The sequence below is a fragment of the Galendromus occidentalis genome, unplaced genomic scaffold, assembly GCF_000255335.2.
Source record: "Galendromus occidentalis unplaced genomic scaffold, Mocc_1.1 scf7180000077434, whole genome shotgun sequence".
NCBI lineage: Eukaryota > Metazoa > Arthropoda > Arachnida > Mesostigmata > Phytoseiidae > Galendromus > Galendromus occidentalis.
In genome coordinates, this window is record NW_003805422.1 from 74771 (window position 1) to 91138 (window position 16368).

The 16368-nt window shown below is 50.6% G+C and overlaps 5 protein-coding genes across 5 annotated transcripts; 3 read left to right on the forward strand and 2 right to left on the reverse strand.

The window, feature by feature from the left end:
• Positions 1-1477: 1477 nt before the first annotated feature.
• LOC100900025 (uncharacterized) lies at positions 1478-4592 on the forward strand. Its single transcript, XM_029111338.1, has 8 exons — positions 1478-1834; positions 2239-2362; positions 2448-2510; positions 2627-2715; positions 3736-3895; positions 4068-4166; positions 4247-4314; positions 4421-4592. Exons 1-8 carry the CDS (start codon positions 1551-1553, stop codon positions 4590-4592), a joined length of 1059 nt encoding a protein of 352 aa, XP_028967171.1. The 5' UTR covers positions 1478-1550.
• Positions 4593-6176: 1584 nt separating this feature from the next.
• LOC100900168 (TNF receptor-associated factor 6) lies at positions 6177-9140 on the forward strand. The gene is made up of 8 exons (XM_003742873.2): positions 6177-6253; positions 6832-6967; positions 7055-7163; positions 7485-7630; positions 7718-8033; positions 8192-8355; positions 8449-8827; positions 8950-9140. The coding sequence occupies exons 1-8, from the start codon at positions 6199-6201 to the stop codon at positions 9022-9024; spliced, it is 1380 nt and encodes a 459-aa protein (XP_003742921.1). The 5' UTR covers positions 6177-6198; the 3' UTR covers positions 9025-9140.
• A 505-nt stretch (positions 9141-9645) lies between these two features.
• On the reverse strand, positions 9646-11057 carry mRpS25 (mitochondrial ribosomal protein S25). Its single transcript, XM_018639358.2, has 4 exons — positions 10787-11057; positions 10284-10403; positions 10076-10139; positions 9646-9922 (listed from the first exon to the last, which is right to left on the reverse strand). The coding sequence occupies exons 1-4, from the start codon at positions 10931-10933 to the stop codon at positions 9729-9731; spliced, it is 525 nt and encodes a 174-aa protein (XP_018494874.1). The 5' UTR covers positions 10934-11057; the 3' UTR covers positions 9646-9728.
• Positions 11058-11186: 129 nt separating this feature from the next.
• oaf (BRICHOS-like domain-containing protein out at first) lies at positions 11187-12686 on the forward strand. Its single transcript, XM_003742874.1, has 5 exons — positions 11187-11396; positions 11735-11817; positions 11922-12032; positions 12133-12337; positions 12426-12686. The coding sequence occupies exons 1-5, from the start codon at positions 11283-11285 to the stop codon at positions 12684-12686; spliced, it is 774 nt and encodes a 257-aa protein (XP_003742922.1). The 5' UTR covers positions 11187-11282.
• A 715-nt stretch (positions 12687-13401) lies between these two features.
• On the reverse strand, positions 13402-15359 carry LOC100898318 (PIN2/TERF1-interacting telomerase inhibitor 1). Its single transcript, XM_003742861.2, has 3 exons — positions 14936-15359; positions 13904-14828; positions 13402-13752 (listed from the first exon to the last, which is right to left on the reverse strand). Exons 1-3 carry the CDS (start codon positions 15229-15231, stop codon positions 13480-13482), a joined length of 1494 nt encoding a protein of 497 aa, XP_003742909.1. The 5' UTR covers positions 15232-15359; the 3' UTR covers positions 13402-13479.
• Positions 15360-16368: the final 1009 nt, after the last annotated feature.

A 16368-nucleotide genomic window follows, 5' to 3' on the forward strand; every position in this document is an offset into this window, starting at 1 on the left:
ATCGATTGCCGCCGGCCCGGGGCGGAAAATTCAGAGAGGAGAGCGGAACACAAACCCGAAGTCCGCTACCCGACAATACTCCGCATTCGCGGCGAAATCTCAGAACTTATCCATCCCTCAACGGTGACTGGAAGTAGAAATCTCATGAGACGCTCGCGAATAATGCCATTAGCAATCGCAAGGTGCAGAATTTCAGAACGCGGCCCCATAATTTCAGATTTGGGGGAAAGGGCGGACAACCTGCCCCTGTTCGCGACCGGGCTCCAACCGTAGGGATATCAAGAGCTATTACTCTCCCATAGGCACAACGGGCAGCGAGAGCTATTTTTTTCCGCGGGATTCCCACTACAAGGAATCAGGCATCGAGCCAGCAGACACCAGTCGCGCCCAGAGAAGTGAGCAGAATTCAGAAATCATTCTCATCGCGGAGGAATCTTTAAAAGGATCTTCATACCAAGCGTCGTTTGGCGTGGAGGAGTTTCTGGTGACCGGAAGGCCATACAGTTCAGCGTTCATACGTTCAGCTCTCAGAAATTAAGTCCGGAGTAGTCCTTCGAGTTCCTTAGCGATTCTCGGAAGGAGCTTCAGGGAAGACGGTTTCCATCTGCCCTAGTCTACCGGTGTCCAGGCAATCCGAGGGCAGAGTACACGTGAATAATTCACGGGTCACCATGCGTCCAGAGGAAGTCCGATTTCAGCCGCAATCTCCGCCCGCTACCGCTGTAGCTGACCGTAGTTAATTCTTTCCTGGGCTTCCCTTGCTTTTTCTTCCTCGTCGAGTGCGCTGGAGCGTTTCTGTGGTTTCTTAGCTGAGACGTTTTGTTCTCCTGGAAATCACGGGACGCCGAAATCCCGTCACAAGACGACCTCAGGTTCTTGTAGCCGGGTAATAAAACTCTCGTTTAATACAACGGTCGCGAGAATTCGCAAGACTACCGTTCGGTAATTGCTCTTCCTGACGTTCTCGAATCAGCACACGTGTTCCTCCATCCTTAAGCGTTCTCCCGTGACGTGTTCGGACTCGGGACCTATTCCGCATCGCTCAGGAAATCTATGAAATTGTCTCTCCTGCTAAATCGAAAAAAAACGCACCCTGGGCGCCCTGGATGAGTTCCCGTGAGGTATCGAAGCTCCTCCTCGAGCTTAACCCTGCGAAGACAATCATTCCGAGAGGAGAATCAGAATTACGAAGAATTTTCCTCATAGTCCTTCTCCGGTTTCTCGCAGCTCATCTCGAGGAAAACCTTTGGAACAATGGTTCCGTCTCGTTGCTTAATTCTCACTGAAATCCAACTGCTTAGTTCTGCTCATTGGCCTTGTCGCCTGCCCCCAGCAGAAGTCTTTGCGCGATGCCACTTTCCGACTTGGGCCCTTTTCCGAGCAGGATGCAGCCGCGAAAACTTTCTCAAGATCCCACTATACAGCACTAGGCTTCCAGTACAGTGAGCAGCCAACGTTTTCTCGTCCGGTCACTGCTGGGATCGATGAAACGAGTCGAAAACCCGTCTGCCATGAAACAGTGAGAAGCGAAGACGGAGAAATCCTGCGTCATGATTCTCTCGAAGCTGCTCCGCCGAGTGGACTTCAATTGCTACGAATGTGCGCACACATGGAGCCCCGACTGCAGTCGAATCCGTTTGGAAGTGCTGTGGGATGCGTACAAGTCTCTTCTGCCTCTGTATTTAATGCTGAATACCGCAGCCCACATCACGCGGCACAAAGGTGTGCCGAAATTGACTGGCATGATATCGGAAGTTCTGAGCAACTCACATCGCTCAGCAGCTTCTCTAGGACTGTGCTTTTTCTTCCTCGGGGTGTCGGTGTGCTCCCTACGGTAAGACATGCTCGAGTCGAGCCGTCTGTGCTCTCACTCGGATAGTTCTGTACCTACTCGTGGCAGGTTCATATAAGTCCATGTAGCTTATTTTCCCCCGAAAGCGGCGTCGCTCTATATACCCGCCCACATTTCTTGCGAGCAGCGGCGAAATCAGATCTGCGAGTACTCTGTATTTCTAAGGTCATGAGCTCCGATGGCGATCTCGGCATTCGGGCGCCACCGTCTCCCTTGCCCAGGCAGACTATTCTATAAAAGTGGGGAAGCTAGCCTTCGCTTGCAGGCCACTAGTCTTCCGAGGAGACGGCAGAAGAGGCTGATGGACTACGACGTCGGAGCGAACAACATGGCTTGGAGCCGCTTTTCGAAGAAAATAAATTCGTCAAATACTTCATTCATCGCAGGAGTTGGCTGGGATTCTTCTCTCCGTGGGTTTTGTACGCGGGCAGTTCCGTATCGTGTTTCACCGCAATTCTCCTCGAGAGAGATTCGAGGGTGCGTCTCTACAATGTCTACATCTTGCAGCTGGTAGGTCCAAGTAAACAGAAATCCATGGCATCCTACTCGGAAAAGTCACGATTTTATCTCCTGATGGTTCTGGTGACAATTTCAGCTTTTCGAAATGATGGCGACCTTGCTCGCAGACTACGGCTTCAAGGGCCATCCTCTGGGAAATGTGAGTGAGACGTTCATGAATGCCGCACGCTCCGGAGTGCCGTTCTCTTCGAGCATGCGGAACTGAATCATTGTGTCGTTTTTTCGGAATATAATGATGACGAATTCTGTTCGCAGAGTCTGCTTCTTGGAATGAGCGTGGCTATCCACATGCATCTCGCTCGAACGAGTGGGGTGGAGAAAACGAACTTATCGAGTTGGTTGCGGTGAGTTCACGGGAAAAATTCCCCACGCCACGAAGCTCACGGTGACGGCTACACCACTTAACTCCGCTTGATGCAAACTAGCTTGATGCGGTCCGAAGCGCTGACATCTGAACCCGAATCTGGGAGTTCCGAATGTGACCCCGGACAACCCCTTCACTACTTGACAAGGCTAGCTCCCGTTCGCATTCGCCGTCGTTCTTGAACCACCGCTGCGCCGCATCAGAGCCCAGGGGGCTTTTGCTATTTCCCTTGCTTTTGTTTTTCTGGCTCCTTAGTCAGCTCGCGATGCATCTAGCGCTATTTCAATCGTTTTTAATCCTCACGCAAACAGTTACATAGTGGGGGAGCGCGCAGCGAAGCAACGCGATGCGTCAGCGGAACCTCCTGATGGCCGGAGCCACCTGTGTTCTCACCCCGACTCCTGTACAGAGCTCGCGATAAAGGCAAGTCAGATGAGTATCCGGGTGGAAACAGCCATACGGAATATTCAGCCCGCTCTCTGTGTTCCACCCCGGACAGTCGCTCCAGATCGGAGCGCGTCGGGATTAGCCGACATACTAACTAAGCAATTCTGAAAGCGTCCTATCATACAGAGAGCGCTGACCATCGGAGCAGTTGGAACTCTCGGTTCGCTCACGTTACGATTCGCCACCTCTGCGCCACGGATGTGGAAATTCGGTGTTGCGAACACGCTACAAAAAATAGCGACAACAAGTTCCGGCCAGGCGATGGCGTTCGGAATGGGCCTAGCGGGATTCAGTGCTTGTTATAATGTGAGTTCTAAGCTATAATCGAAACTGAGGGCGAAATCAAGCGCTACTAGGCTAAAGTGCGGATATAGGGAGCACCTACCGGCAATACAGAAAGCTCAGCTATTCAGCCATCGGGCAAATTGAATTATTAGCACTCCGTCGTTTGCAAGTCGAACTAGCGATACTGACTGAGGATATATTATGCATTCCTGTCCGAGATGGCCCCGGCGCGGAGACGCTAAGAAACAACCCGAAATTCTGACTTCAGCAAATATCATCAACAGGCGATTTCCTGCGGGCTGCGGCGATACGAGGACAAAGATTCAGCCTGGCACTGTATACCGGCCTCCGTGACGGCGGCCTGCGTCGCGAACTATTTCTGGCCTTCACAAAGGGTGGCTATCTACGCTTTTTCAAATATGCTCCAGGTGAGCATGGATCTCCAGACATTCGTGGAATTCACTCTTTCTAACACTCGCTCTATTCAATTCGTTTTGGAACGGGGGAGGGAGTCGCTGGGTTCGCTGGGCTCCTCTACTTCTCGCTATTCTTGAAATATTCTGACCGAGGCATTCTCCAACACCATTCTTCATTGAATAGGACGCCTACGTGCACGCTGCGAAGACGAAAGGTACACCCTCTTCGGCTCTTGGATCGAGGCTACTCTTCGGACACCTGTGCGGAATACTCGCGACGCTAGTGAGTTGCCCAGTTTTTCCACGGCCTCCTCATCGGGCACCCCCAAAGGCTCAAACTATTTCAGCATTCCTGATTTCCAGGGCATCTTGAAACCCCATTATCTGCGAAAATCGTACATCGAGTTCCTGAACAATGTTCTGGGGCACAGGTACGGTACTTGATCTACCCCACCATGTAATGATGATACGTGATTTGTTACGCTCAATTATTACTCAAAGTGTGGCATGGGGAATAATTGTTCGCATTTCTGGCAGGATTGGACTGGTGAACTGGAGCGCGATATCTCATCTGGGATTCGATACTGCGAAAGTCTACAAGGAGCACCTCATGCCACCTCTAGATCCTGATTCCATTTCCGAATCATACAAACAAAAAGTTTGGATTTGGAACCTCTCCGATTTCTCTCTGGCAGATCGATCGCGCTGAATCCGGTTCGGTAGTCCGAGTTCTTGGACCGGAACCATCGGAGAGCCTCGAGTGCCTCATTCGAAGGGCCGACTACCACATGTACGGTTCTGAATAGCAAGGGAATATGTACAGATTCGGGACGCTTCGGAGCTCTACAGGGTCCAGGCATAGGCCCCGAACTGAAGGGCTCCAAGGTTGCACATCCGATCTAGCTGAGAGCGAAAGACTTCGTCACGATCATTGTCAGACATATCTGTCACCGATAACAAACAAGGGAGTTCCAGACCTGGAGATGAATGCTCTCTCCACCTGGGCGATGGAGAAAGCACGGCTCGGATGAATTATTGCACGCTGATCCCGAGCGATCTAGTTGCACAGAACTCGAAGCGTCCTGCGTCGACCTCGAAAAGTGTTCGTCGGTAGTGACGAGTTGATCGGAGAAAATACAGAGAAGGCAGTAAAACCTCTGACTTCCGATCTCGAAGTCCGGAAACGATGTTAGTTTCTGCAACCTCTAGAGCTCAGGTCTTCGGGTCATTTATACCATGGGGTCGTTCGCTAACGGGTGGGCGAGTTCATCGAATGCGGAATAACTTTGTGTCTTTCCTCGAATAAAGTCTCGAATAAGCTCCTTGTTCCGTTCAATATGATCTCTCTAGAATTATCCTATTCCCCGAGAGCGGGAACTCGTCCTACCATAGTATTTACGGGATTAGAACTTTCGCAGTTACATCGGCAAGCATACAGAAGCGGCTTGCAATCTGCTTGTATCCCTGCGACTGTTCCGCAACCAGCTCCCGACGAAAGCCAGCTCAGACAGCCTTGTTGCTAAGATGACTCACCCGGCATTGGAATCCGACTCTTTCGATGTAATTCCGCTGTCTATCTTCTTGTTCCAGAAGCATGCGACTAATTCGAATGACGAATGAGCAATGAGCTCTGTCTGAGCATTATCTATGAATATTGAATATTGCCGCGAGATTCCCTATGAATTCCGCGAGAGATATTCCAGGGGGTTTCCCGGTGCTCTCCACCTGGGCACTCTTCCGAAGGCGGATCCCGAGAGTTCTGTTTGCAGAGCGTCCCCCTTTGTTCACTCGCGATAGAATGAGCAGGCAACTCCGAGAGATTTGTGGGTCGCACTCTCTCGGAATATGATGCCGCTCCGGACCTCCCGGCTTATTCATCTAACCATTTCCGAGCCGCTCTCTAGATCCTCAATTCGAATCTCGAGGCTATCATTTAAGCCCGGCATCGAGGTTTTCGGCGGTCGGGTTGTGGTTCGCCCGCTTCTCATTCTGGTTCTCAAGCGCGGACTTGGCCGGAGCCGATGAAGGACTTTTCTCGCATTTCTGCAGTAAGTTGTTTCCTAAGACTCGTTCAGATGTCGTCGATGACTCACGCTGTCCGCCAGGTAGCCGGTCTGAGAGTCGGTCGGCCGGTCGGTTGGGCGGGCGGGCAGACGGGGAGACACGGACCGCCGGCAGCCATCATAAGACTGAAACGTGTGTTAAGCAGTTTCTTCTCTCCCATTTCTCTTACTCGGCCCAACGAAGCTCCCAAGATCGTGTAAGTCTGCAGCGTTCACCTGTTGCCTGCTAGTTGTTGACGATCCGACCCAAGCATGGAATCGGACCCTCCAATGAATTCGTCCCCGTCTGAAGCAACCGGTGCAGATGGTGAGTTCTCTCAAGCGAATTTCGAGGTTTCTTACGCTCCACGCAAAGCACGGCGTCGCTGCTTCCAGCTCCAAGCGGTCGATGTCGAAGCGTTGATTGGAAGTTCTCTTCTTCTAACAGCTGTTCCACTGTAGTGTGACGAAATTTCCGGCGTGAAATAGCTGCGAGTTTTTCTCTCGCTTCCGATTGGAGCAGTGGCCGAGATTTTGTTTGATTCGGTAGGAGTGAGCGAAATAACCCCGCGGAGCAGGCGTCATGCTTTTGAGCATCGCCGAGTCGGTGGAGTTCTCGACCGAATAACTTTGGAGGACGACATTGTCAGCGAAAAATTTTTTTGATTCACTTCTATCCCTACGGAAGTATCCGATGGGAAACAATTCAATCCGCGGGGAACACCATTCAATTCCGTTCGAATTCTCCAGTCGGAACGGATTCGTCTGCAGAAGCACTTCATCTGTGTCTTGTTCCACTCGAGACGCTCTCGCATTCGGGAACTATCATCGCACGACCCGCAACTTTTTCGATCTGACAATAAGCGCCAATCTCGATCAGAAATCACTCACTCAATTTGATTGCAGCTTCGGGTTCCAACGTTAAGATTCGGCTCGTCGCACTTTCCGGGATTCCGGAAGACACCGAAATGCCCTTCATAGACATGCCGCCCGCGAGTATTCTCTGCGCTCAGTGTTCGTGCCTGGGTCCTTCTCTGTGGAGGTTTGTACGGAATCGAGCAAGTGATAATCACATTCGTACCCGAACAAACGTTTCTGAGCCTTAATGCAATTTGCTCTCCTTCTGAAGGTTTCCCTGTGGACACGGCTTCTGCGCTCCGTGCTTCGAGCGCACTATGCCCTCCGAAGCAGACAAAACGATTTGTCCCATCGACCAGCAATCCATCTCGCGAATGACGGTGAGTCTCTACGGAAGAAGTCAGAAGGGCAGGGATTTGGGGACTGTAGTGCCCGGCGTTTCTGGTCGCTTCTCTGTGTATCTCAGCCGGCGGGCTGACGTTGACAATGACTCAAGTGAGCATCCGGCTGGGAGACAAGGTCAATCCGGAAAATTCTCCACGTCTTATTTTGAACCGCTAGGCGGAAAATAGATTTCGCGATTGCCCAGCTCACATTGCTTTCGTGCTCGCTGGCACGGAGGAAATCGAGAAGCGTCGCCAGCTCGAGGCCCTCGTCGGTAACCATCGTCGAGTCTCACGTTACTCTCATTCGCTGTGCAGGTGTTCCAAGATTCATCGATCCAAGAGTTAGCGTTTCCGCTGCGCTCTCTGTGTCCTCACGAGTGCGGCGAAACTATTCGACTCTGTACGCTTCCTGTCCACCTACAGTATTGTGACAAGCTTCAGGACAAGTTGGCCATTAAAAGGTGAGGAGTTCTATTCAGAGCCGAGCTCCACAATGAAAATATTCCCCGAAAATTCCCTCTAAACGTCTGTCCCGTTCGTCGCGACAGATGCTTTCTACGAGGAATGGGCTGCACCTACGAAGCGAACAACGAGGAAGAGCTGACGGCGCACGAGACTGATTTGAAACTCCATCGGGGCATGATCAGCCTGAAGGTCCAGGAACTGAACCATGTGGACGTTTTGCGCAACCAGGTCAACGAAGCGTTGGCGTCGCTCGTTGAGGCCACACAGAATCAACGTGACCTCACAAATCGCATTGCGCTTCTCGAGGGCCGTCTGGAAGAAATGCAGACAGAAAGGCGCGAACAGACGAGATCTTCATCTCTGCCCGACGTGATGGCGCCGCCGCCTGCTGCTCAGCCGGTCCGTATTTACATAGTTAACTCGGAGCGGGTCTTGCCCGCCCTCAATCCCGCTCCCTTCTCGGCATTTCAAGCAGCAGTAGCGACCGGAGGAGCACGACCCGTGTTGCTTCGCAGACCGAGAGAACGAGCGATTCTAACTCCATAAACTCCAAACAGACATTCTCTCTGCAACTCGGTCCCATGTCGATCACGACATTTGGCAGTGAGCATCACTTACCCTCACTCGGAGCGACATCAACCTCGCGAGGAGCTCAGGAGCTCATTTGTCCGGATGGGATTTTCCAGTGGAAACTGTCGCAGTTTTCAAGAGCGAAATTCAAGTAAGCTCGAGAGCTTGCGTTACGAATGAGTAGGGCTCCGAAAGCCGCCCCCATTATTTTGTACCATCGAAATGAATGACCTCCGTTTTTCAGGGAAAGGCACTCCCCGAAGAAATACACGAGCTCTCCCTCTTTTTACGCCGGAAATCCAGGATACCATTTCAAACTTCGTCTGCATCTTAACGGGATCGGCAGTGCGGGCCGCGGAAAGTATCTGGGGGTCGGAATTGTTTTGCTCAAGGGACAGTTTGATGCATCGCTACCCTTCCCTATCCACAATCCCATCACGGTCACGTTGATCGATCAGAGCAGCAAATGTCCGGAAAATGTGGAGTACAGGCTCGGAGACCCCAGTATCAATAGACCCAAAAGCGATTATGTCGTGCCGTACATATGGCATGAGTTCATCTCTTTCGAAGACCTCGAGGGACCAAGGTTCATGGTCAATGACACCATCATCTTCAGAATTCAGGTAGGCACAGCCGTTCCGAACCCCGAGACTCAGTGATTTTCAACGATGAGAATTCTTCCGCCGGAATTGTTTGTGTCTCCCTGCTGGTCTCTATATATCCTGAAGATCTTTCTTCAAACCAGGTATCGCCAATTCAAAACGGTCAGCAACCAGCTCAAGCTCAAGGTCAAGCGGCGCTGTATCCAAGCTTGGGATGAGACGATCTATGAGAGGAAAATGCTCAGATCACTCCGATGGCTTTTAAATTCCTTCCTCCTGTTACACCTTCAATGTATAAAACTCAATTCTTGTGAGAACCATATAAATTCCATCTGAAAGAACATTTCTCCTTTCTTTTTTTTCCGCGATCCTAGCTCGGTCAGACAGAGATTGATGCAAGCGCGCAATATTGAAATCGATGCATGTAGAGATCTTGAGGGAGCATACAGTCGCGCCTGCTCATGAGGGACTCCTCGGGGAGTCCAGGAAAGTTTCTCATATGCGAGCTTCTCTCACGCGGGGATGAAAAACATTTATCGCAGACGAAATGTTCGAGAATGACGTTCGCCTTGCTCGCGCCCCAAGCCCTCGCTCAAGACGCGCCTGGAACGCTTCGCGAAAATTCGGGATCAGGAAGAATCGTTCCAAGATGAAAATGCTCCGCATGGCCCCTAGAGAGCGAATTCTTCGACAGATGGTCCTTTGGAAATATGGGCCACGTATCTCTCATATAAATATGTATGAGCGGCCCGCCTGCATAAGGTGTGTTTCGACTTCCCACAAAGATATGCTCCGCTAGCCTGGAGGCTGAGTTCAAAATAAGACGATCCGTTCTATCCAAAGTTCTCAGGAGAGCAGGCTCCGGATGAGGAAAGTTTATTTACACCTTCTAGAATCTTCCCATGGCTCTGCTTCGGCGCGATCATTCCTTGGAGGCTATCTCTTGCACGATATACTTCCCTCTCATTTTCTTCGGCAATTCGACGATTCGCGGACACGGAACTTGACTTTCTACCTCGCAGATGCACCACTTGGGGAAATTTCGCCCGAAATTGGCCTGAGTTTCCTTCTGCTCACGCATAAAAGCTTCCTGGGCCAGTTTCTCCTCGGTCTTGCCTGGAATTCGTGGATCGGATCAGCGAGACCGTAGTCCCAGATTTCGGTAAGACTCGTAGAAGAAGAGGAGACCAGATGAAATTATTCCTCAATGTTCCTGTTCTTCTCTTAGGGTATCTGAGAGTCTCTGACCAGGAGTTCGAAAGTACTCACCGAGAGTCTTGATAATTTGGTTCAAGATCTCTGTGTTAGTTTTGCTGTCTGTGTCCATGATGACCTGAAACACGTTTCGAGCGCATCAATTATTCATTCTACGGACAGATGAATTGTCCCTTCCATCCGAGAGATATTTCCGCTACCAAGCAGCTCCCTCTGTTACCGCAATCACAGGGGACTCGCGCCTGCGAAGTTGAGAGCTCACCTGTCTTCCGCCGTCGAGCCAAAATCGTATGAACGGTGACGGGGTCATATTCTTGAATAATGTCACCTGAACCTCGGGGTTCTTGTATATGATGCGTGGTAGATCCCAAAACACGAAATCCTGTGACCACGGAGAAGTGTAGCTCAGTAGGTCAGACCCAAGCAGTGTACTCATCCCAGGATTGTTACTTGAGATCACTGTCCGAATCGAGGCGAGATTCCGACTTAAGAAGGAGGAATGCTCCTTTGGACTTCCGATGAACTCGAGAGTCGAGCATCGAATCAAGTCCGAGCAAGAATATTGCAGATAGATTCCGCCACCTCATTACATTATATTTTTGTATATATTCAGATTGGGTAACGATATCCCACGGTGGAAATCGCGGGAATACAACCGAGGGAGATCGCGAGCACCACTGCTCCGACGGAGGCCTCCCTCATCGAGAGAGAGGTCTGGGATCGCATTCTGGGGTGGAATGCCCGCGATCGATGGCTTGAACCTACCTCCATTCCCTTGTGAGCCTCCCGGCGTAAACCCATGGTGTTGAAATTCAACGACATGATTCTCACTCGTTCAAGGAATATGAGCCTGCCCTGCTCCAGAAACTTCACGGTACGCCTTACAGGCTGCGGTCCGTACATGAAGGGCATGATGGGACCTTAGAAAGCGATTTTCCCGGGTTTATCGAGTAGGCTCTCTTATGTTCACTCAGCTGCGATCATGAGAACCGGGATGCGCGGATAGCACGCTTCCCGTGTGGAAAGTCTCGAGCCCCTCACTGCATCGAAACACGCTGGGACATCAGTCTGTGTCTAGTATCTCTGAGCATTTGCCTCACTGGAGAGACATCGAGGGAAATTCATCGGAGCAGACGGAAATTCACACGGACGTAAATATAATAACATCAACGGAGAGAAGGAGATAGACGTAGCCATCGAGCAGCTGGGCTTGGCCGAGCGGATCTGCGAAGAGTTGGTTGGAATATGAGGACTCCAGACGATGGCGGGACGTTCTGGAGTTCTCTGGTGGTGTATGCTTTGCGCCTTTGCTTGCTGCGGAAGGAGGACTTCAGCCTCGGAATTGACAATTTTCGTCGAGAATCCCGGTGGTGAGGTAAGTTGCATCTTGTCGCGGCTTATTTTGGAGCTGTCCCACATGAGATTCGGAGACGCTGTCTTCCTGCGCAGATGACAGGGTCCACCTCTGGGGCTGAAGCTCACCGCAGAGGGCATCCACGAGCGAAAAGTCTTCAGGATGAATCGCAGCTCGAATGGAGCCTCGGTTTTTCCTATGGAGAATAGAATGTTCTTAGATTCCTCCGAAGGAGGTAGAATTGCGAGAGACCCTTCTCGTCGCGGTCTCCGCGGCGCGCGCGACAACCTGCTCCGAGTGCTTCCCACTCTCGACAGGGATATGGACTCCTATCAATTTTGGAATTCTGTTCCTTATAGATTCTCTGCGAGAATGTTACAACGTTTGGCCAAAACATAGTGATATCATTCGAAAGACGTGATGCTTCAGAAGTGACTGTTTGGTGAGTGCCGTGCTCCGTGTTTTGCTCATTCATAACTTTCTTCAGCCCGACTGTCGGGATGGTCCTCGGTGATTCCCTTTCTGGATGGATACATTCGCTTTCAGGTACGACTACGCGAACAGTGTTCAAATTGTGAAATTCCTAGTCTCCGGTGAGGAAGAGTTGAATCAGCCAGGAGTTACGCGCACAGTTTGCTACGCTGTGTATTTCGACAGGTGAGCTTGATGGGAGAATACGACCTTATTCCCAACGATTGGCGCGCGATCACGATACATACCACGGATGTGAGCGCTGACGCTTTCATTGACTTTGCAGAGACTCTATGGTTCCTGTCAACGCAATGTATAAACTAAGACAACGTAATGCTCATGCCGTGAGAACTGCTGAGATGGACAAAGGTCGTGAAGAGATGTATTTTGACACGAAACTCGCCGCCGGAAGCGCTCGGGAACTCTCAGCTCATCTGGCTGAGCTCTGTGTGAGCACGAACGTGGTTCACACCCGCCAAAAAGATTTGCAGGTCAGTATCGCGCCGCGGATGAGATACCGACAAGTTTTCGATGCTTATTTCGGTATGGGTTCTAATTGACATCTTCTATTGGTAACAGTCCTGGATGAATATTTTCGGCGATAGTAGAATCGCTCGATTGCAAACGACAAAAGTTCTGCTGAACCCGATGCAGCAAGTCCTCTGCTCAAGCAATCCGGCTCCCTGGGCACCCTGCAGCTGTCGGCTAACCTCCTGCGTCCTCTGGTATCCGTGCGCACTTCGTTTCTGCGAAAATAACGGCGTCTGCGGCATCAGAACCTGCAGCAAATGCTACGATATGTTTCACACTGAAGACAGCGCACTACGTTGCATCGAGTAGAGACTCGTAATCACGCTCTCACCTCTGAAAACATTCCCAATTTCCTGTTAGTCTGCCCTGTTGACTTCAGAATAGTGCCCATAGCTTTATGTTGTTGATTCTCAGGGTTTGAGGCATGTAATATCCATTCCGACAAGCACATGCCTGTGTTTACTTTTAACGAGTGTCCGATCAATTCACTGAGGGAGCATTTTCGGAGTGGGAGGAAAGAAACGATTGAGATTTGAAGCTCCGGGTGAGCGAAATCAATTCTGGTTGTAAATTGAATGAGCCAACTGTTTGTGTATCGTACCACGGCTCGCATCGTAGTGACAAGCTGAGCCACCGAGATTTTTCGCCAAGGATCGCCACTCAAAGTCGGTGCGACGCCTGAGCTTGGGCTCTCCCAGCTCAGGATGCGTCTGCCGTGCGATCCCACTCAGTCTTCCATGGTGGTTCAGCCTGAAGAGTGCCAACATTCTGAGGAGCCCTGGGTAATTTCCGGGGTGTTTGAGCTCCTTAATCCCGTCGTAGGTTTCTGTAAGACCATGTACTTAATAGTATTCTTGGTGATATCATCGAATAAAGTGTGTACATTTGCTAGATGGTGTTTCCAACTCTTTTTTGAAGGGTGTCGGCCAGCCGTCTTGAATTTCTAAAAGATTCTTCGTCCCCCCACGCTCAGGTCGACCCTCTCACGAACTCAGAGAGAAAATCAGGGAACGATTGCTTGAGCACCGCAAAAGTTGAACTTTATTAAATTATCTTTAGGGTGAGAATTTATGCAAATGAGCCCTGATACAAAAATGCTATCTCAGACGGCAAGATACGCCAAATTGGTGTAGCCCCAAATCTCATCGACATTCGCATTCTTCCATCTTGTTTGTACAACTTCGCGCACATCCGACAGGTCGATGAGTTTAGTTCGGCCCGAAATCATCCGGTTCACCTGCGCCTCTTCAACAGCCACCCATCGCGGCAGCTCTCCGGAGTGAACCATACTCATGAATTTCGCGTATTTCCCGGAGGTCCACATCTCATAGATTTGGAGTATCTGCTCATCGGTTAGGTCACTTGTAGGCGCAGCCTGAAAAGGTATGATGGGCGGAGGATTAGGGGCGGAAGGATCGAGAGTTGAATACAATCAGATCCGTAATTCATCGAGGAAGAGAAAGGCTCAGAAAACTCCGTGAGAACGTTCCTCTGACGGTTACGATGCTGGAGACGCGCTAACTGACCTTGCTCTTGGCGAGTTTGGACCCTCGAATTTTCTTCAGGAGCTTGACGTCGACGTTGAGGCGCGAGCCCTCGTCGGGAATGTCGGAATCTTCTTGTGGGGTGCTATCTTTCGATTTTTTGCTCTTCGTCTTCGTAGCTATGTTGGCCTCCCTATCGGCGAGGCCCACATGTTCAGTGACTCCCTCGTTTCCGGCAAGCTCGTCACACGCATCCGCGGTGCCTTTCTCCTTTTTCTTCTTCTTCCGCTTCATCGGCTCTTCGTAGTTGTGTGCGTCAACTGGCGTTTCCTGCTCCAGAGTCCCTTCACAGTCAACAGGTTTCGATTTCTTAGTCTTTTTGACTGATTGGCTCTCCTCTCTATCATCCGGGTCGATGGTGCGCTTCTTCTTCTTCTTCTCCTGCCCCTCCGGTGGATTATCCGCGCTCTTCCGCTCTTCGTCGCCTTCGATTGAGTTTTCTTCGGAAATCGATCCACTCGAGGCTGCTCTGCCTTCGACCGACCCTGTCTTCTCACTTTTCCGTCTCTTTTTCTTCGTGTCGTTCGACTCCGTGAGTGCGGGCTCCGGCTCGATAGATGCACTCGAATCCCGAGAATCTCTGGATCGCTTCTTCTTAGAATCCTTTTTCTTCTTTTGGACGGCTGAGACTTCTTCATCCTTGGGTTCCTCACTACAAGCCCGATTCCCCGGACTTTTCCGCACCATGCCGTCCTTCTCCTCGTTGGGTGTTGGTTTCCGTTGCGCCATGATCTTAGCGAAGTAGTCGGTCATAGAGACCTGAGAGGCGTTGAGAGTTCCGTTGAGCTCTGAGGCCAGAGGCGCCGTCTCGGCCTTCTCACATTCCTCCCTCTTCGACACGATTATTGCACTGAGGTCCTGAGAGCTCCGATTTGAGAGATCCTTCCCGCGCATCATTTTCCCGTAACTGAAGAGAATAATCACGATTAAATCCATGTGTTGAGTACATGTGGAGTCTTGAATAATCGTTTCGATCAGACGGGACTGAAGCTTCAACGATTCTATCAGACTCACAATTTTGTGCGGCCTCGGAGCTTCGAAGAAGAGGTCAAACAAGCGATGTCTTTTTTCTCGGCAGGTTTTTCTCCCTTGTTGAGAGACGTCAGAAGATCGTCGTAGTGCTCTTGATGAGCAACCCATTTGTTGTCGACGCCCATGAATCCGATTCCTTTGGTGTTGAACTTCATCTTCGGTTTTATGAAGTCTTTCATGCCTTCTTCCTGCTTGCCGAGACCTTTACCCTGCGACCAGCCCATATTCTTCATCATGCGTTCTGCGAACGACATGCCGGTTTCTTCTGTTTCAGCCATCGCGACTCACTGGCAGCCTGCGAGCGAGGTCGGAAAGAGAGGTTAGAGTCCTGTCGCTCACACTCCTCCGAATGGATACTGTTGTAAGACAGTGCGAGCGCATATATTCATTGAAAATGGAGAAAAAATCCGGTCAATCATTCCCAAACTAAATCATATGGAAATGGTTGAGGTTCCCAACTCAGGTGTTTTATGCGCAAACATCGGTGATATAGGAGGGTTCATGATGATGACGATGATGGAGAAGATAATGGCGAGGATGGCTGAGTACCTAACCGTGCACGATGCGCTCCATCCAGGTCTCCGTCGAGCTTTGCAGGACACCACAGAGTATTATTAAACTATTCGCTCTCTTTCGTCCCATTGTCCTGTGATCGTTAAATGAGAGAAGACTTACCTCGTGGAGCTAAGGCTACGTCTCCTACTTTCCTTGGCAAGGCCTTCCATCTGAGAGTATGTATCTCGTCTTGAGATGAGCCTAACGGCTACCGATAATTTCCAAACGTGCGTCGACAAGAAGGAACTCCGACCGACTTAAAAAGTTGAACGATGGAAATCTACGAAATTCAAAGCGAAATATTCTCCTAACCCGATTCCCCGCAGAGTCAATTGTGCGCCTTAGAGTTCAGAATCAGGTGCGATGACAGTCGGGCTAGCCTCCCATCGCTTTGATGAACTGCGAAGAGAAAACCCAAACGATCGGAGAGGGGGATGATTTCGAGTAGGAAGGATGAGAACGACGACGACCATCATACATCTCTTCTCGAAAGCAAGGCCGTGCCAAGGATGCTCACATCAGATTATGTAAATCGCCGACAGAAACTGCTCCTGGATACGGATGGTATCAGGATCAGTGTCCGTCGTTTACACCGCTTCTGGGCAAGATCGACATTTTCCCCGTTTTAATTGTCTCTACGGCTGGACTGGTCTCTGTTAGCTGATGCCTCGATGGATAGGGACGGAACAAGGCTCGCTTTCTAGCTCATTTTCTTCAGGCTAGCTCGACTTCAACGCTCTCCAGGCACACGATTGACCCTGCCCGCGACCATCGAAGTGGAACATACTGAAGAAAGACATCGGAGGTATCAACTGACAGACTACCGCGTTTTATTAGTTTATATGCTCCGTGAATCGATT